At 39.9% G+C, this 20,851-nt stretch overlaps 2 protein-coding genes and 1 long non-coding RNA gene across 5 annotated transcripts; 1 reads left to right on the plus strand and 2 right to left on the minus strand.

Moving 5' to 3' along the window:
- The first annotated feature begins 1,967 nt into the window (after positions 1-1,967).
- LOC6497328 (Krueppel homolog 1) lies at positions 1,968-16,408 on the plus strand. Of its 3 annotated transcripts, none has more exons than XM_014906163.3 (4): positions 1,968-3,270; positions 13,703-14,415; positions 14,481-15,850; positions 15,916-16,408. In XM_014906163.3, the coding sequence occupies exons 2-4, from the start codon at positions 13,720-13,722 to the stop codon at positions 16,238-16,240; spliced, it is 2,391 nt and encodes a 796-aa protein (XP_014761649.1). In that variant the 5' UTR covers positions 1,968-3,270; positions 13,703-13,719; the 3' UTR covers positions 16,241-16,408. The 3 variants fall into 3 exon arrangements, with proteins under 3 accessions (XP_014761649.1, XP_014761648.1, XP_001962311.1); XM_014906162.3 differs by lacking the exon at positions 1,968-3,270 and adding an exon at positions 11,059-11,455; XM_001962275.4 differs by lacking the exon at positions 1,968-3,270 and adding an exon at positions 11,476-11,841.
- LOC123257453 lies at positions 7,134-7,885 on the minus strand. The gene is made up of 2 exons (XR_006507538.1): positions 7,769-7,885; positions 7,134-7,566 (listed from the first exon to the last, which is right to left on the minus strand). It is a non-coding gene; the product is annotated as an uncharacterized LOC123257453 (long non-coding RNA).
- Positions 16,409-17,256: 848 nt separating the features above from the next.
- On the minus strand, positions 17,257-19,618 carry LOC6498212 (prolactin regulatory element-binding protein). Its single transcript, XM_001962274.4, has 4 exons — positions 19,162-19,618; positions 18,163-19,104; positions 17,934-18,096; positions 17,257-17,880 (listed from the first exon to the last, which is right to left on the minus strand). The coding sequence occupies exons 1-4, from the start codon at positions 19,300-19,302 to the stop codon at positions 17,795-17,797; spliced, it is 1,332 nt and encodes a 443-aa protein (XP_001962310.1). The 5' UTR covers positions 19,303-19,618; the 3' UTR covers positions 17,257-17,794.
- Positions 19,619-20,851: the final 1,233 nt, after the last annotated feature.

Consider the following 20,851-nt stretch of genomic DNA (forward strand, 5'->3'; position numbering starts at 1 on the left):
GCAGCATGTGTTGGAAAACCGTGGCACGACCTCTGAATGTATCTGAAAACTGTTGCACGTCCGCCACGCGACATTCGGGCCACCAGATTCTGCCGTTCTGCTGCCTTGCTGCGCTGTCATTCAGTCGACGCCTGCGTCTGCCGCTCTGCCGGCGTCAGTTTTGTCCTTTTTGCAACGTTGGCCCAGACATTCGGGTTTGGGGTTTTTTGTTGCGGCTCGCGGCCATTTGTGTTGGTGTTGAACTTGGAGTTTTCGGGCTTTTTTTTTATTGAAATTTCTTAATTTCTTCGCCGTTTCCCCGAATTATTCGCCATTGCCCTTTATCGTTTATTTATGCAGCCATATTTTTATAATTTTAATTCTTATGTCTGCATCGTCGTCGCCGTCACATAAAAGATCTCAGGTCAACACACTCTTCGGAACAACAAAAGTATTAACAAAACGGCTGCAGTTGATGCAGCAAATTATCCAGAAAATTAAACAACTCAATGGAACCATTAAAAAGAGCAAGTCTGTTTTTTAAATATTATTTTAGCCATTTTTTGTTCAATAGAATTGGATTTGAAACAAATATACTTTAATAATCCAACTGCTTTTGATGGCCAGAAGTTTTTCTTTTCAATTTCCAACTGGTTCTGGAAACTCAAACAGACAGACAGCAACTGTTTTTTAAAGCCTTGATAATAGCCAGTGTATTTTTGAAACAGCTGTCCAAGTTTCAATTTTTATATGTCTTTAATCAAAATATATAATATTTAATATTTAATTTTAATCGTTTGTAATAACTAATCATGAAATTATTTAGAAATTTTAGTCATTTAGTCGTCTTTCGAAATTCGAAACATCTTTTTAAAATTTTGATGTTCATTTCCTTGAAATTCTTGGAAAATAGAAATTTATTTTTTCTAGGAATTGAATTTGAAATTATATTCAGTCTGTTAATCTTTTTCAGTTTTTACAAAAAGATAGAAAGTACATTGAAACTGAGTTGAAAAATATTTGTTAGGTTTTAAAACACTTTTAGAATTTTTTTTTAAATAATGGTTCGGATTAAAAGTCTGAAAATGTGTAAAAATAGGTATATTTAATCGGCCAACATTTAATTTAAAAAAATATAAACACTGTTATTTATTTCATTAAGATAAGAACACCAAAAAACCCTCTTTTTTAAATGGTTCAAAATAGTCACTAGGAAAGAAAATGTACTACTTGAAAGCCAAATACATATTAAAACCCTCTTAATGTTTATTTTAATTTGGTTAATCCCCAAGAAAATTATCTCTGGTATTTCCTTTTTGTTTAAAAACTAGGCATACTAAAGCAACAATTTAATTCCTGATGTAATCGAAAAAGCGACGAACCTTTGAACGGTGACTGGCAACACCTAGACAGCCTGCTGCCTGCTGCCTGCCATGGTCTTTGTTAACAAATCTGAGGTTCAGCCAGTTCCGCTGGACACGTCAAGTGGCCGGACGAGGCGGGAATGGGAATGGGAACGGGAAGGTGCGATGGCGATAGGAACGGAAAGCCCCAAAGACTCGCCGCAATTCCAAATCAGTGGGCAGGGCAAAAAAGCAGAGCAGAACCCTGCTGCTGAGTTTTTTTTTATTTTTTTTATTTATTTGTACATACGTGTGCGTAGATATCATAATAAAAATTTTATTGAGTAAGTTGAGCGATATTTGGTTGAGAAGGCAGCCGAAACACACAATTGCCAAAAGCGAAGTCGGCTTGGGTTGCGTTTTTTTTTTGTTTTTTGTGCAGAGAGGCAGCTGTGGCAAATGCCGGTTTCAGATACACACACACACAGATACACACATACACCGAGCCACTTTCATTCTGCGCCCCTAACGTCAGCGTCGCAGTCGGCGTCTCGGTCGCTGTCTGCGCTTCTGCCGCTGCCGCTGCCGCTGCCTCTGCTTCGGTCGCTAACGTCAGCTAGCTTTGTTCTCGGTGAATTTTTTTGGTTCTCGTATTTCGTATTTCGTATTTCTCGACGAGCAGGCGACGCGTCAGCAACCTACGACCGGACGGAAACCTGTAGTAGTATTAGAAGGCTTTCTGTGCGAAACGCGCCACATATCCCCGTTGATCTCGTTTGCCTTAAAAAAACTAACTAGAAAATAAACAAATCCAAATCAAATAAAGTAGTGGAAAAGTTCAAGTAAGGTCTAAGCATACGCAAGTGCAATTTTTAAATCAATTTTTTATTACGTTCTGTGTAAAATTAATGAAAGAAAAGACTGAACACGAATATAATTTACTTTCTGCTACAAAAAAAAAAAATCAAAATTATACTCCCGAAAAAAGAATTCAGTTGAAAAGAAAGTGGAAGAGAAGAATTCTTAAAGCTATTCTAAAAGACCCTAAATGGCGTTATGTATTTGTACATAAGCAACCTAGGTCAATATTGTTTTTAGTGGCGTGTGAATGTGCGCAGCCAACAAATAAAGAAAAAGGCAAAAACAAAATGTTGATTGCAAGTTGCTCGCCAGATAATAATAATAATAAATAGAAAAAAAAACAACAACAACAACAAAAATCGCTCACGAACACAAACACAATCACACACTCGTGACTTTATACGGGGGTTCAACAATATACGGAAATCGAAAAGCAACAACAATAACAACAAACAGCACAGAAGAAACACGATTCTAAACTTGAAAATAATAATTTTATAACATCGAAGGTTAGCCGAAAAAGTAAAGAGCCGAACAGTGCCGAAGCAAACACGAGCCGAGACACACACACACACACACACTCACCCACACACCCACACACTCAAGAGAGAGAGCAACGCGCCCTAGCTCTAGCCAAATCAAGTATACGCCTAGTGTGGCAGTGCGATCGCAGTGCTCCGAGTCGATAGTAGTAACAATAACAAAACGAAAAATGGCTCGGTTCTAACGGTTTCGTTTGGTCATCGTCAAGTGAGAAGAAAAAGAAGAGAGTGAGAGCAGAATCAGCAGAATTGCGATTACGGGTACGGGTATACGGCTACGACTACGGGTACACGGTTCTGGCTGCCGAACGCGAAACACTGACAAAAGTTTTGGTGAAAAAACACTTGCCGTTGGTCGATTCGCGTGTTTGGACGCGCCACTCCCACAGAACTAGCTAAAAAAAAATAATACAAAATATTAAATAGATTCTTAAACAAAACAGCCAAAAAAAAGTGTTAAAACTACAATATTGGATTATCTTTTTGGAAAAAAGGAAACATTTTTGTGAAACAAAATATCGCCATAATTTCTACTAAATTTTATGGTAAGTAATGAACTTTGCACTAAAAAATGATTTAATAGAAACTTTTATGAAGCCATCATGTCGTATACGTAATGTGCAAAAATGAACAATACATACACCCCTTTCTAAGTTCTAAGCTATCTACGTCAAAGCAGAGTTAGTACGTCAAATGATAAGCAAACCAAAAATATCTCAACAGATCTATAAATGCGCAATCAGAAAAATCACAAATATGCATGAGTTTCCCTATTACGCACTGTCATTATTATTTCATCGATTACCGCAATGCAGTGGCTCATTGAAGAAAATAATAAAAAAATGCACAGAAAATGTAATTCCCTAAAAACGACACCTGTTGGTCTACAATTCCTGATGACTCAAATATCTACATTGGCTTATGAACCGATTGAGTCATCGTGACAATAGGCCAATCTAAATATGTATTGTTCTAGGTATTCGCAAATTTTGATAATGTTTTGATTTTGAAGAGGGGTTTCCTAGAGTCGTGACTCATGGGTGGCCACGGGTGAGTCACCTGTTGGCTCGTGCCCCCTTGTCAGGATCAGGCGACTCTACTATCCACTATCTACAACTAAACAGGCGATCTTCTTAGAACCCCGATAGAAATGAAAAGTCAATTGAAGTTCAGTTAGCCCTTGAAGCACAATTTTTTGGCGGAATTTGGCACTTGACTTAACCACCCGTGCCATTTATGAGAATGAAATACCTCAAAAATCATATCAATTTGCAAATGGCCTTAACATTATTCGAATGAAATAAATTTTCATGGAATTTTCCAACTAATGAGTTGATTAAGACTTGAATTGATTAATTCTTGGGAGGAGTTTGAAATTCACTTTAAAAAAGTAACCATTTTTAGAACAAGATGAAGATTAAAAATAAAATAAATTGAAAGATTGTTATTAAGATATCTCTAGTTAATATTTTACTGTAATGTGACTTGTGTTGAAAGTAGAGCCTTAAACCAGTTGGGAATTGCATCAAAAATGTTGTTTTTTTCAAAGAAAAAGTTCTTGACTTAATCAGAATCAGGGAGTTTATTGTTGAAATGAAGGAAAAGTTTTTAAAGAATGAAGCAAAAACTAGGGAAAGAACACACTTTAAGCCGAAATCTTTGGAAATTCCATAGATATTTTTTAGTGTACCCTGTACAGGAAATTGTTGCGGTGGAGAGAGAGTCGAGCCAAACTGAGCAGAGCACTACGAAAATAACGATTATACAACAGAAGAAGCTAAATTCTGCCATCGCAGCTGCTATCGCAGAAATTGGCAAGTTGATTTAATTCTTGATTCTTTTGGGTCTCTCGCTGGCTTGCCTTGTCGTAGCTGCGTTCATTCACGTTCCACCCGTGAAAAATTATCAGAACTGCCAGTCGAACTCTTATCACTCTTGCGATATTCAAATCTACTTAATGGCCGAACAGCTCCGGTGTTCGAATGAATTTATGAATGGTGTGGTGTGGTGCTCGAATTCCATTGGGCGGGTGGGAGTTCAACAATGGCTGACATGTCGAAGTACTTCCCTTTCCCGTCAACAGGTGATATTAACCATAATGACTAGCTAGAAAGCGGAAATATAATACAGTATCTTTGAGATATTCAAATCCATTCGATAAGCTTTATATCTATCGAATATAAAGAGTATTAATCGCTCCATTTGACTTTCCCCTAGGCGTACTTTTCATCTTTGGACTCGTTTTATATTTGGGAATTATGGCTCCCCGATATCTTTAGTACTGGTTTTTTTCTTTTTGGCAATTTTGCAATAAAGAAAATAACCGTCTTTTATTTATAGAACTGAACTGAAACAATTTCAAGTGTTTTCGCCAGAGAACGGCCCCTAAAATCAAAAGCTAAAATTAAAAATAGTCCCAACTGTTATCAGACTGTTCGGGGTTCTCTGATTTAATGGTTCTTTTTGCTTTTATTTGGAGGAATTTTTGTTTTGCTTATCGTTGCAAAAATTGAGAAGATCACATGACAAACTCGTGAGTGCAGGATTCCATATTCGATTTCTTATTATTATTTTGATTATAAGCTGCCGGACGACGACGACGATGACGACCCTTTGCCTACCCCATTAAGTTTCGTATTGGAACGCCTCAGCAACAAATATCGAGCGGATGTTCTCGTTGCTTTTTTGTTTCTTTTTTTTTCTTCGCCTTTGAATATCTTTGAGATACAAATGCACACACACACAGTGATAAACTGTCCGTGCCTGTGGTTTTCGTATTCTATCGCTAAGGTTAAAAGCAAAAAAAGAAAATAAAAAAATACAAATAAAAAAGCCGGTTCGCAGACATGCGTAATACTCACGGCAGTAGTATGAGTACTTTTTTGAATCGGTGTGCCAAAAATTCTGTACCTGTAGAGGGACCCCCCTCATACCGCCATTAGCTCCATTAACAAAAAATCCGCCATATTTTTGGGGTTTTTTGTTGTTGTTTTTTTCTGTTTAATTCTAAAATTTTGCTGTTCGTTTTGTATGTTTGTTTATCATCATTCTTTTTTGATACTTTTATAAATAAACGAAGAGGGATAGAATGACGAGGTTTATGTACTCTTTCAATAAAATATATAATTAACAAATAAATATTAATTTTATGAGAAAAATTATTAGGTATTAATAGAGTTTTTTTTATGAATATATCAAACATAAAAATATTTTTTATATTTTCTAAATTATCAACAAAATTAGAATACCCTCTAATTGTTATTTTCAAACGTTGACCTTGGTTAACAAAATTTTTGTGGCAGTTTTTGTTTCTGTTCTGATTTCTTTGTTCTATTTGCTAAAAAAAAAAATTACACTCACGATCCCAAAAGCATAATCTTAATATTTAAACATATATATGATACATATGTTCATTATAAATTTCATGAGAAATGTGACTTTTTAATAAAGTATTTCCTTTCGTTTTCAAACGAAATTGTCGCATTCTATTCTTGATAATAACAAATATTTGTGCTTTTTAAAGAAAACATTTAAAACTGATAATCTTGTACACTTTATGAGTGTATTACGAAGCCCAACTGCAGCACTCGCATTTGAAAACGAAATGCATCTGTGTTTGTGTGTATCTGTGTGCCCGTGCACCCCAATACAGATGCAAGCTTTTTTCTGCCAAGTTCAAGGACAAGAGTGCTGCGACGCGTCGCTTTTGACGCAACTCGTTGGCTGTACATGTTCTATTGTTGCTTTTAATGCATTTGCCACAAGTTTCCTTTCTTTATCTTTCACTTTTATAAAATTTAATTAAATATAATATAATATATAATTAAATATAAAACCAAAAAGACTCGCTATAGAAGCTATCTTTCTTCTAACTTTCAAGTTCTTAGTTTTCCAATTGTTTTTTGGCTAATTTTATATCATTAAACATTCTTAGTGCTTATTTTTGATAATTATTTATACAAAAATATAAATCTTTAACATTTGCTGAAGCTTTTTCTGGTCGATAACCTGTCTAACATGTTTTTGCAAAAAAAGAACACAATTTTGAACATTTGCTCGTGTGTTGTAGATACCTTATTTTATACAGCTGTTTCCAACCACCAAAAAAATAGCCATTATATATATTCTTGATCAAGAAAAAAAAAAATTAAACCACACTTTCCAAGTTCCTAACTCTCTCCTTTGTAGTTCGTATCTGAAAGATACATTTCATAAAAATTAGGTTAAAATTAACTTGAAGCCGGAACTAAATGCTGAAGCACCAGCCTCCAGGATACGCCCATCAATATTTTTAATCATAATTGTCTCCAATGCCGGAAGCCCCCAGAGATAACTCGTTTAACTTTAGAACGAATTCCCCAAAAAAATTTCCAGAGGCACTCCCCAAATAAAAATTAAAAAAAATCAAAATAAATTCTGTTTGTGAGGCGTCATTCAGAGATTATTTTTAAAATGCATTAAAAAGTGTAATTCAATTTCATACAAAAAAGAAGAACAAGAAAACAAAAAACAAGAGATTGTAATTGGAGTCGCCCCCCGTCGCAGTTGCAGCGCAGTCGACGTCGCTGCACTCCCAAAAAAAACACTTGTATGTGCGGATGACTTCTTTGTCTTCGTTTTGAGTTTATTTACTCGAAATTTACTTAATGCATTTTACTCTGAAGTTGATACTAATATTACCCAGCTTGCATGTGTGCTGTGAATGGGTACCCCCCCTTGGCACGATCACAGATACAGATACATTCGTTCGTTTTTGGGTTTCTTTTCTTCACCAACACTCCGAAAATATCGTTGTGAGCTTTTGTTGTTGCTTTTGTCACGGCCCGTGCAGTTCGTTGACCCTTTTGTATGGCCAGCGTTGGAATGAGGTTGAGCAGAGGGCGTCATGCCGGAATAAATGTACAAAAAAATAAATGAAAATACAAATAAATGTACATAAAATGGAATAATAAATAAATCAGTAACAATTAATAATCAAATAATAGAAAATTAGTGACTTTGAAAAAAGTATGCAATTCAAAATCCTCACAACTTCACACTCACACAGATACACACATACAGGCTCGCACCCAAAGCTGCAGCTCGTTCAAAGCTGACTGCAACGTTGACGTGGGCAGCGCAGCTGCGTCGCGCTTTGCTGCACTCTCACATTCTCAATGTCGCCACTCACTCTCTCGTCCTCACACTAACACACACACAACTGGGGGGCTGTTCTCGTTGTTGTCTTGAACTTGAACTACACGTGGAGGCCGTGCATGAGTTTTCGACTCGCTTGCGGAGCAGCTGTATACGGCGCGGCCATAAGGAGGCAGTGCACGGGTTTTCAACAGCCGGCAATCAATGCGCGTGCTAGCCACCCAACCACCCACCCCGCCCACTCACCCACTCGGCACTCTCGCCACCTCTCACACTCTCTCTCATCTGCAATGAGTAAGCATGTTGTGCGGTGACTGTTGCAGCAGCAGCTGTAGCAGCAGCGGTAGTGGCAGTGGCAGTGGCAGCAGCAACGCAAGCAGCGAGGACGTGTGGGTGGGGCGGGTGGAATGTCAAACGAAAGGGAAGTCGCTTGCTGCGCCATTTATGTACGTGGCAGTGGTTTTTCCGACACAACAAAAACAAAAACAACAACGAAAAGTGAAAACACCTAACAGGGGTTGTTTCTCCTCTTCAAGGTGAAGCTTTAAAATTTCGCATACAACCGAAAGAATTTAAAATCATCAACTTGCGTAATATCAGTATCAGAACGTATTACGCCACATATTATTTTAGTTCTATCTCGTTTTAGTCATTATTTTATTTCATCCCCACTATACGGCTTTCATTAGCGGTTTTCATGCGCACCCCACCCCTGGGCGCCTGTCTTGGCTGCTTTTTTGACCTAGGCCAACTGAGACGGCCCACGCAATTTGTGCGTGGCTCGCTGCTCGTCGGACCTGGCGCAGCGTCGGCGCTGGCGTCGACTGCGCAGCTGCTGCTCAGCTATGGCTTAGACGTGGTGTCTAGACCTTCGCAATGAAAATCTAAACAAAGTTGGAAAAAAATCCAAGTACATGGAACAAGGCATAATAGATAAGTTTTACTCATGATGCCAAAAAGAAACAAAAAAGTTTTTCAAATAAAAGTTAAAAAATATATTAAGGATAGTAGGAAATTAAAATAGTAGTAGAATTACAAGAAAAGTATTGGAATTGGTTGTCGAGTAGTGGAGATAGTTCATTAAATAAAGGTTCTTCAAATAAATTCTCCTTAAATAAAAGTTGGAAAATGTATTCAGGATATGAGAACATTAAAATAGTAGTACAATTCCAAGAAAGTTATTGGAATTGGGGAAAATTCTTTAAATAAGTATTTTCATTTAAAATTTTCTTTCAACTAAAGTTAGAAAATGTATTCTAACTTTGGATATTTGGATATTAGAATACTAAAATAGTAGTAGAATTACAAGAAAGGGAGTAGAATTTGTAGCTACTTTGCAGCTTTAATTTTATAATATTAGAGACTAATTTGTTCTACCTCACTCTTATACAGTATAATTGATTAAAACCTATTTCAATATCAGTCTTAAATAATGAATAATCTTTGAAAAAGTTAAAAAAGAGATAATTGTTTTTTTGTTTTTATAAAAATTCGTTTTTAATAATTTCTAAAAAAGCTCAACTTAAATAAAATTTATACCATAAATAAAAGAAATCGTACACTCATCATTTTGTGTTGTAATGGATATTCGGGCACTCAGAACTCAGATACTCAGAACAGAATATGTACATAAACAAATCGGGGGAACCCAAGAGTGAAAAGAGCAGGGGAATTCGAAGAGCTTACAATTTGCTTATTGAATAGTTAGTTCATTGAACCTGCAGTATGGAAAGCAGACCAAACAATGAACCCAAAACCGAAATTCTACACTCTATTTCTTATAAAACTCAAAGCTTAGAGGCTCTTGATTCATTATTGTAATACTTTTCAGACTTTGGATGGGGAAATTACTTAATATATTTTCTTAATCTTAATTGTTGATTCTAATTATTCATGTAATTTCCTTGAAAGAGATAAGGTAGTAGCTAATTTATATATTTTTTGCTTACTTCTACATCTCTATATATTATTTTCCTATTTATATATTTGTTATGGCATAAAAACAAGCCCCATTATGACATTATACAATATAATTGGTCTGTAAAATGGAAAATTTATATAGCTGTGTTTTGCTTATAAACTACACATTTTAATTGCCCTGTTAGCTGTAAGTAATGGCCAAATTACAGACTGAATGACCTATTTTAAAATATTCATATTCAATTATAAATAAGACTGAACAAATAGACTTGAATTCTTCTCCCAGTTTACTGATCTATCCAAACAACTTTGAGATTCCACTCTTAACCTTTTCTGGCCATAAAACTCGTTTCAAGCCCTGGTCTATTTCTGAACTATCCCAACAAAATAACGGAACTCCGACGTGGTCAAAAAATATGGAGTTGTTCTTTTATTTATATTGTGTGTGTCGTCTGAGCTGGAAAACCTCATGATCATGAGCCACACGAGCATGCTTTTTAGCTTCCCCCATAATGGGTAAATTTATTTTGTGGGTTGTCGTACCTTCAGAAACTTTTTGGTCGGGTAGCCCCAAACCGAGCACTACCCGAAAGTATATTCGGATCTCTGGTTTCTTCGGTTTTCAGTGTTCGGTCTCCGGTCTCCGGTCTCCGGTCTCCGATACTCATACAAAAATAGTTTTTATGTCGAATGTTAATGAACTTTTGCGCTAGTTTCACGCTCAGCCGAATAAACATCAGAAGAGCAGCCCCATATAACAACAATAACCAAAGCCGAAAAAGTTTTTTGAACTTTTCACTCAAAAAATTGTATCTTTTCGTTCTTGTTTGTCTATTTTTTTGGGGGGTTTTGTGAAGGGGAACCTGGTCGTAGGCTTTCTAAATATAAGCTAAAGGGCACATCTTTAAGTGATGAGTCCAAAATTCTGATTATTTCCATCTATTTATGAAAAAAAATGTTTTGTAACTTAATTAATCAGTGACTAGTTAGTGTCATAACAGGGTTATAGTAAATAATTATTATTAATCGCAATTTCAAACTCAAAATCATCATTAATAGTCATATGGATTAGTCATTATTTTTGTTATTTCATGATTCCTTGACGAAAATAATACAATTCTATTTCTGGTCTTAAAAATATCAGACCTTCTTATCAGAAACCACTCAAACCAGAAAAATACCCACTCAAATTGGGACTAAAATATCCCATTGCCCACTCCACTCAAACGTTTTTCCAATTGAGGGAAATTTCAGATAAACTCAGGGACCATTTTTGTTTGGTGGTTGGTTTTTCCGTGTCGAGAAGTTCTTTTTGGGGTTTGAGGTTGAATTTTCGGCAACTCACCCACCATTCTCAGTTGAACCATCAAACCTAGAACTTCGGGGACCGTGAAAATGTGAAAGTTGTGTGTTGTGTTGTGCGTGTGCGTGTGTAGTACTTGAAATCGAAAATGACCGATTTTTCAATGAACGATATTCTGAGATCATTTAGGAAAATGCGAATGAATAAGGCAGCGGGTCAAGGCGGTTACCACCATCATCAGAATAACTATCGTCATCAGCCGCCGCAGAACATCCAAATCTATCAGCACACTTATCCCATTCAACAATCAAAAGATTTAAAAAAAATCATTAAAATTATTAAAAAGAACCTCATCAAGGAGAAAATTACCCGTCAAATGAAGATTCTTGTCTAAAAAATAATAAATAAATCATCAAAATGAATATGTAAAAGGAATATTGGAATATATTTTAATCTTAAGACTGCAGCTATTAAACACAAAGGACTGATAATCCCCAGAACTGACAAATGTTCCGCTAAAGTCTGATTTTGAAAACGCATTTTTTATACAAAATACAATTTTTTGAAAGATCTCTGGAAACTTGCCATGTAACTAGTAGGAACTATAAACGAATCAAAATGACTGAAAATAAGAAGGATTCCACCACTTGGACGACTAAGAAAGTTTGGATTAACGATGTTGGGAACAAATCGGATAATGATTTGGTGGATATATCCAAGACAAAAACAAAGGCCGTTTCAAAAAAATCCCCGAAAGGTAAAAAAAAAGAAAAATTTCTTACCGGAAAGTTCGAATCTCATTGTTATTTTCTTTTTTTTGTCGCACCCTCTTTTTTTTGGCGTCGCCATTTTGATTTGGTATACCCAGTTTTTGGGTGTTTTGGGAGAAGAAAATGTGGGGGGTTTACATTTTCATAACAGTAAACAAGAATGAGAGGGAGAGTGCGAACGGGAAGGAGAGGGTGGAATTGGAAGGGAACCCAGTCGTGCCTGGCGCTCGCCAAACGCGCATCCCGCGGTAGGAAATAGGAGTGCGCGGCGCACTCCCATCTGCGGAAAACCATCATTCCGATTTACATTGGCGTGGCCGCTTTTCTCACCCAGCGGAGCGAGTATCAATATGCTTGGCGATCGGAAAAAGAAGGCGGTTCTCCCCTACCCGCAAGCTTACCGGCTAGGGGAGATCGGCGCGAAATCTCACCCAGGGATTTTCTGGTTGAAAAAAATTTCCCTTGCTTTTTGCTTTGCTTTTGGTTTTTGTTTTTGTTTTTCCCCAACCATGCCCATTGATTTTTACTAAATTCGAAGTGAGTTGTTTGTCATATTTATTTATTATTAATTATATTTATTATTTATTAATCTTAATACATAAAACTGAAAAGATAAAAAAAAGAAATAAAAAAAAGCTAAAAATAAATAAATAATAAAAACAAATAAGATTCTTACAAATAAAGATATTGAGACGTCCAAATTTCTAGTACAGCCAGAACTGAAAATATTTGTTTAATGAAATAACGTTTATTCATCATTATCAACACAATAAAATATAAATAATTGAATGAACGGAGCAGTAAACTTACCATTTCACAATAATAAACCAATGCGACTCACTATGAACAACCCTATGTGACCGTTTCGATTTGGGTTGATTTAGCATAAAAACGCTGCACAAAACGCACACTAATTACGCGGGATTATTTTTTTGCTGCCCTCAGTTAAAGTAAAAAATAAATTCCTTATATGAATAATATTTTTCATTAAATATTGAGCTATGTTTAAATTTTGCACTTCAATAAAATTATTATAGAACATAAATTGGTAAACTTAAATAATATACGTTGAATTGTTCATGAAATAATTTTTTCTAAGTTAAAAGTCCCACGCATAAATTTTTCTAAGTCCCAAGCGAGACGAAAATTTTCTAAGTCCAGTTTTTTGAGAGCGAAATCTATGTTGAGAGAACAAATTCCCTCTCTCAACTCGGGGTGGGTGAGAACAAGGTACGAAAGATGCCTGCCGGAATGCACCGAAACGCTGCTAGCACCGAAAAGTCCGACTGGGAACACACACTATGCCGGTTGCAAAGCTCTGGACTTATCCAAAATATCCTCTCATTTCCCCAAAAAGGGAAATATTCAAACTCTTACATATTGCGTAGTTTTTGAAGACTTTTCCCCCAACTCTACTCTCTCTCTCTCTCTGTCTCTGTCTCTCACTCTCTCTTTCAATTTCCTTGTGTATTTTCTTTTCCGGAAAACACCGGCAATAAGAAAAGTGCGTAGCTGTTCCAGGGGTGGTTTATCCCTTTCTACTCCCCCTTTTGGGAAAAGAGGCTTTTCCCAACCACCCGTATGGAACTTTCTATCTGTTGGGGGGTTTTTGCGTATTACTTTTCCTTTTTTTTGTTGTGTGTGTGTGTTTGTGTGTGTGTGGCAGGATCAGGTCAATGAAACTTGAAAAGCAGGTTAGGAGGGATTTTTGGGGATGGGTGTTGCAGTTCTATAAAGAGTAGTGTCTCTAAGAAGGTTATTTTGTATGTTTAAGTGTTGAAAAGTCTCTGTCACTTTAAAATTATTTTGACAATAGCTCATGAAACCACTTCCCTTCTGCCATTTCAGATTCAACCGCATCCAAAATGGTTTACTATCCCGCTAACCAGCTTCTGATAAAAACAGAGCAACCGAGTCAGGCCCAGTTTTGCCTGCAGGTGCCACCCACTCTGACCGCCACAACGACGGCTTCCGGTCCTGGCCTGAGAGTACCAGCCTCCGGGGGACAAGAGCACTATGAACTGCTGCAGACGCCGCAGCAGCGACAGTTGCAGCTCCAGCAGCAACTCCAGGAACAACAACAGTTCGACAACTACCAGCGAGCCATCCAGCACCAGCAGCAGCAGCAGCAACAGCTTCAGATAGTCTCCACGTCGACGCCACCAGTTAACCGGATTAAGACGGAGGTGACCGGAAACTTTGCTTCAGCCGTTGTACATCCCCAGGCGCAGACGCAGCCGCAGCCGCGCAAGACCAACGCCAACAAGCCGCAGTTCAAGTGCGAACAGTGTGGCATGACCTTCGGCAGCAAGTCGGCACACACCTCGCACACCAAGTCGCATGCCAAGAACGCCGAGCTCGCCCTGGGTGTCGGGGTGGGTGCTGGCGAGGCCGGTAGTGGTGCCGTCGCGATATCTCCAGCCATCGAGCTGAACGAGGCGGGTCTGCCGGTGGGCATTCCCAAGAGCCCGACCATCAAGCCGCTGGCGAATGTGGCTGCCGGAGCCGATCCCTATCAGTGCAATGTGTGCCAGAAGACCTTCGCCGTTCCTGCCAGGCTGGTAAGTAACAATTAAGGATAAAAATGTTATATCATTGTAATCATAATCTTCCTCATCCCTTCCAGATCCGTCACTACCGCACCCATACCGGCGAGCGACCCTTCGAGTGCGAATTCTGTCACAAGCTCTTCAGCGTCAAGGAGAACCTTCAGGTCCACCGACGCATTCACACCAAGGAGCGTCCCTACAAGTGCGATGTCTGTGGTCGTGCCTTCGAGCACTCTGGAAAACTCCATCGCCATATGCGCATCCACACCGGCGAACGACCACACAAGTGCTCCGTCTGCGAGAAGACGTTCATCCAGTCGGGCCAACTGGTCATCCACATGCGCACGCACACCGGCGAGAAGCCCTACAAGTGCCCGGAGCCGGGCTGCGGCAAGGGATTCACCTGCTCCAAACAGCTGAAGGTCCACTCGCGCACCCACACGGGCGAGAAGCCCTACCACTGCGACATCTGCCTCCGTGACTTTGGCTACAACCATGTGCTGAAGCTGCACCGTGTCCAGCATTACGGCTCCAAGTGCTACAAGTGCACCATCTGCGACGAGACTTTCAAGAACAAGAAGGAAATGGAGGCCCACATCAAGGGTCATGCCAATGAGATTCCCGACGACGAGGCGGAGGCAGCAGCGGCAGCAACGGGCTCATCCTCCTCGGTCGTGTCGCCATCCTCGCACGGCGTCAGTAGCGGAGTGTCGGAGAGCAGCAGCAACTCGCCGCCCAGCTCCCCGGCGGCCGTCAAGAAGCCTCGTCAGCCACGCCAGCCCCGTGGAGCCAAAGCGGCGGCGGCAGCGTCTTCCTCGGCTTCACCATTCTCGCCCAGTTCCCCCAGCTCCACGTACTCGCCCTCGACCAGCAGCCTGGCCTCGCCACCGCCCACGACGGCCCACTACCTGCCCGCCCAGGTGGAGCAGGATGCCCTAAGCCGGGACAGCGGAGTGTCCAGCGCCCAGTTGGCTCACAGCAGTTATGCGGACGAGGAGCTGCCCACGGACCTAAGCATACAGCAGGTGACGGGACAGGTTCCCACCCCAGCAGTCACCTACTACCAGGTCCCGCCCAGTCTCGTGGAGCTGCAGCCCCAGGCAGCCGGACTCACCATCAATCCGGCCCTGCTCGAGGCGGCCAGCATGGCACGACGTCATCACGACAACGACGATCAGGACCGGGAGCGCGACCAGGATGAGGACGTGCATGCCGCCGCCTGGCAAATGATTCAACTGCGTCGCGGTCATGCGGCCACGCCCCCTCTGGAGCAGCAAATGCAATACCAGCCGCCTCCGCAGCAGCAGCAACAACAGCTGCACGTCAGCGATCTGGCGGCCAACTATGATGACACCCACGAAGCAACAGTTCTCATCGAGCACTTCAAGCGTGGCGACCTGGCCCGCCACGGTCTCCACAAGGGCTATGCGCCTGTGCCCAAGTACGAGTAAGTAGTAGAACCTTCTTCAGCCTGGAAGAGATTACTAATCACGATGTTTCTTTACCCAACAGATCCGCCTTGCCCAATCCGGATATCGTGCGCCGAGTGGAGGCTGCCATCGGACTGAGGTCCAGCACAGAGTCCCCTGAGCGGAGCTCCTCTCCGGAAAGCGACTCCCTGCTGATGGCCGACCGGAATGTGATGACCCTCCCGCTGCGCAAACGCAAACACTACATGAACAAGGGCGACAGCGGCCAGGTGGAGTTGGAGAAGCCCCAGGGACCGAGCGGAGAAGTCTCTTCCGCCGGCGTTGATGCATCGATGGATACCTTGGATAGTTCCGGGTCGAAGGTGATGCGGATGAGCTCTGTCATCCAGTTCGCCAAGGCCTCGTAGGAGGGTCTGGGCCCAGACTGGACCCCATCCACTGGTGGACCTCCTCCAATCAGCATAAAGACTGTCCAAAACAAATTCTAACTGAAATTAGTCTAAGCCCCTTCTTTGAGACGATAAGGATATGTAGGTGGGAGCGAAAGGATTTTTTTTCGAAGAGAGAGAAAGAGAGAGAGAGCATCGAAGAGAGAAATGCCAAAAGTATTATAAAAAGGGAAAAAATTGTTTTAAAATTTACACTTTCATGGAGAAACTCAAGTTCGAATGAATACATTTTTGTTAAATATTTTGTTTGGAGAAAAAAAACCTGTTTTTTAACGTTATACGATTTGGACTTTAATTTGGCAAATATTGTTTCTGTTTTCCTGTGTTGTAACTTAGTCAAATTGCAGAAACTGGCATTATGATGGGTATTAAGCGTTGGCATCACTAATTAAATAATTATTAATTATAAACAGAATAACTAAACAAAAATAAGAGACATCCAAGCATGAAGCACAATAAGTTGCGTGCATTATTTAAAAAAAAAAAAATACAAAAGTTAAAAAAACATAATATATCTACGGAGAATGAAAGCCATATTGGCATTTAACATATTACCTTTAAAACTTATTTATTATTGAAATAAACTCTGCTCGCCAAACTTCTTCCTCCCCTCCAAAATTAGTATAAAAAAAAACATCATCATCGACATCATTTATCCACCATTTGATAAGCATTTTATATTTTATATACAACAACATACATAAACACGAAACAATTCAAAAACAACAGACAGACATTGGAAAAATAAACAAGTATGAAATTAAGAAAATTAAAAAACACAGAAATGGTAATTGAACTGATAAGCAAGATGCAAGCAAAAATAAGTAGGTTTAAATATTTACCAACCAGAAAATAACAAACTATGATTAAGTGCTTCAAAAACATAAGTTAATTTTTAGGTCTAATTTGTAGTATCAAATATTGGAAGAAAAAAAGTAAATGAAATCATAATTAAAATATAAAACGCATTATAATAAAAATGTAATAAATAACTTTTGTTTATTTTTGAAAGGGCGGAATATTTTTATTTTCAGAACACCTTCAGCAAAATCCTCAAAAGAATTCCTCTCCCAGTTTTTTTAAACAAATGGATATACATTTCATTTATTTGTGACAATTACTAATATGCATAAGCCACTTTAGTTCAATCAACAAACATTTTATTTATCAAAATGATTCCACAATTAATTTAACCATTTTTAGTGGTGTGTGCCCATTTCCATGTTTGTTTTTCGCATCGTAACTAAAAACTATTATTGAAATAAATCATATACAACTGTTAGAGCGGACGAAAGATCAATAATTGATCTGAGAGACAGGGGGAAAGGGCTAGAGAGATTAAATTATATTACAATTAAGCAAACATTGAAATTAGTTAAGAGATAAGGCAACCGGCACAAAATATACACTTAAATTAATAATCGCGAGGGGTCTTCGGGGCCTAATACATAACTAAAACCTGTGTACATAATATAACGTAAATTTTGTTTAACTCGTCACCCCAAGTGCTCATCAGATGCCAAAATAGGAGCACATCACAAACACTATGAAGACCATGAGGATAATAAAGGCAATGGCAACCCAAGCGGGGATCGTACCTATAATACAGAAAAATTAGACTATTTTCAGGATGTGCAAGTTGAGAACTTACGTCTTTGAGGCAGACTGTGGATGCAGACTTTGTTGTCCACAGAGATGGAGAGCACAGCCGCCTCGGTGTCGCTGGAAATGGGCGGTCCTTCCTCATTGGTGATTGGCAGAAATTGCAGGCCTGTTACGAACATGGAGTGTGCATGAGGAATGTGGAGCACGCGCTGCAAAGAATAAAAATATATAAATTAATGATTTAAATTATGTACCTAAGCTAAGGATTGAATTACCTGCAGACTAAATGCTATGTACATGGATACGCTTCCTGAGAACATCGTTCCGACGGCCAAGAACCGTCCGTCATCTCGCACCGCCAGCGAGGACAAGCTTTCATCAATACCGACCGCCTGGCGCAGCTGTCCACTGGCGCAATCCCAGTGCTGCAGGAAGCCACGCTGTCGGCCTACCTTTCCCAACGGATTGGTGATGGTAAACAGTCTATACTGATCCTTACGTGCCTCCACTGTTCCGTACCGGCAGCGTTTGAACAAATATTTTGCGCCCTCGGGCGTCTGCCACTGCAACTTGTGCTGTAGCTGCCCACTTCCCAAGTCCCACACTAGACCCTGGGAGTCTTTTGAGATACTGGCGATGTACTTGCAGTCGGGACTAAAGTCCAAATCATCGATCTCCTTGGTATGTGCCGGGAGCTCAGCGGCCAGGCTCATTTTGGGGAAAGACCAGACTCGTAGCTTGCCGTCAGTGCCACCAGTGGCCATCAGTCGCCCGTTACCGCTGATTCGCACCACCCGTTGCAGCGGCTCAGCGCTCTTGAGAAAGTCAGTCTGCACCACATCCGCCGCCTGGATGTCGAAGCGCAGTCGCTGGAACTGTTTCAGTATGTCAGCGGCTGACGTAGGTGGCTTGTGGCCGTTTGAAAGGTTCTCCACTCCAGAGGGAGCGTTTCGCTGTCGTAGATTTCCGTTCTCATGTGGCCGTTCTGCAGGAGCTGGTTTTCCGTCCCCGATTCCATTACCATTTCCGTCCTCCTCGGACTCGATTCGTGGCTGAACGAAGTACATCTGGCAGTGCGCCTCCTGGCCAGCACACAGATAGCCCCTCCTGCCACCATTGCGGACGGCGAAGTTCATCACCACGTTGGCACCTGTTTCATGGCGCAGCACCTCCTCCGCGCAGAAGTGACTTCCATTGTGGTACAGCTCGTAAATCTCCTAAAACAAGAATACATTGGTCAGTTTTATAACAATATAAACCACGGTTGCACTTACAAAGCCATTGGCGACTCCTGTTTTGCTCGAACCGCCTCCTCCTGCCACTAGGATGTGGCGGCTTGTGAGCATGTCGATGGCGTACAGTGGAAAGTTGACGCGGGCCAGCAAGCCATCGCTAGGACGGCGGGTGGGGGCCATTATCAATTATGAATGACAATCGACCGATTCAGGGGCTGGGGATTGTTGTGGAGTCGCCCACTTTATCAGGCCAGGCCGAAGGGCAAGTGGTAGATTGCGTCTAGATACTGGCAATATCCGGCTCTCAACTGCCTGAGAAATGTGGTGCGCTGAGGAATGCTGGGGACTTTGTCTCAGGTGCCTTTCCTCATCCCTTGCTCCAGTTTAGACGATTTAATCTCTAAATTTTCCTAGTGTTTAGGCCTGAGAAAGTTGAGTCGAAATCCACGTACACTGAATAGGGGCGACACAAAGAGTTATCGATATATCGATAGTTGTGGTATATTTTTTGCCGGTATGTTTCATAAGTACCAAAACTCCCCATTTTTATATTTTGTTTTAATTAATTCAAATAACATATATATCTATCTAGAAATAACCAATGCGCAGACTATTTAAATGGGACTCTTTAAGCCAAGTTCTTTCTGATTCTCAACTTTTAAATATCTGGCAACAGTGCTACCAGATAGTTTAATTAATTTGAACAGCTGGCTTTTGTTTATGCCTCTCAAGAACCCTTTTCTTATTGGTTTTTTTGAATGGACCGTTTTCCGGCTCATTGTCCTGGGCTGGTTACCGAAGTAGGAGCTTCTAAATAAGGGACAAAGAACGACTCTGAAATCCAGTTTCCAATCAAGTATTAAACACACAATCGTTAATCATGACCTTTATTGCAAGTTATCTTTCTTTGTTGCTTTTGTTATGAATCAGCACCTTTGTTTTTGCTACTCTTATTAAGCTCATTTGTTTAGGTAGCAAAGTATCTACGAAATATCCCAAAACCTAAATGAACATATATGTATATACATACATTCTTCTGAATAAATAGTAATAAAGATCTACCCATACAATTAATCTTCCAGTCAAAAAAATCATTTCCAGAAGAACTCTATATGTATCTGCGTTTGAATTTGATTTTTGTCTTTCGTTTAAGCTTTTTTCTTCTACCTCCTTTGTTAAACAGTTTAAAAAAAAGTGTGGGGGCAATTTGTATTTAAATAAAAAGCCAGTTTCACGGTTGTCTGAGCGAAAACTGTCTTTCATCTGTTTACGCACCTGAACTTGTTTTGATGCCATTATATTTTAAAAGTGCGTGGACCAGTTTTGCTAGCGCGAATCGATCAAATTTCACTTTCCAAACGCCCAAGAGATTAAATTGATTTGTCACTTAAGCCCCAACACTCTCCAACACCTTGCCCAGCTGATAAGAAAGCAGCTTTGTATCAGCTTCCATTACGATTTGCTTCAGAGTGGGTTGCTCCACGACTCATTACTGATAAGTTCAACGACCTGGGGCCATCCTGTAACGGTTCCACGACTTGATCTCTTTAACAGTCTTATCCGGGCTATAACTGATCTTAATACTTTTATTATAAATATAAATAAATAAATGAATATTTAAAAATTAGAATAGATTTCTTTGGCCTCTGCTAAGGATCAAAGGAATTTGAAAGTTTCCGTTTGAAATTGTCATTTGCAACCGCCAAAAATAAACGGCAATAAAGAACTT

Source organism: Drosophila ananassae, chromosome 3R, assembly GCF_017639315.1.
Source record: "Drosophila ananassae strain 14024-0371.13 chromosome 3R, ASM1763931v2, whole genome shotgun sequence".
In the NCBI taxonomy this organism is placed as follows: Eukaryota; Metazoa; Arthropoda; class Insecta; order Diptera; family Drosophilidae; genus Drosophila; species Drosophila ananassae.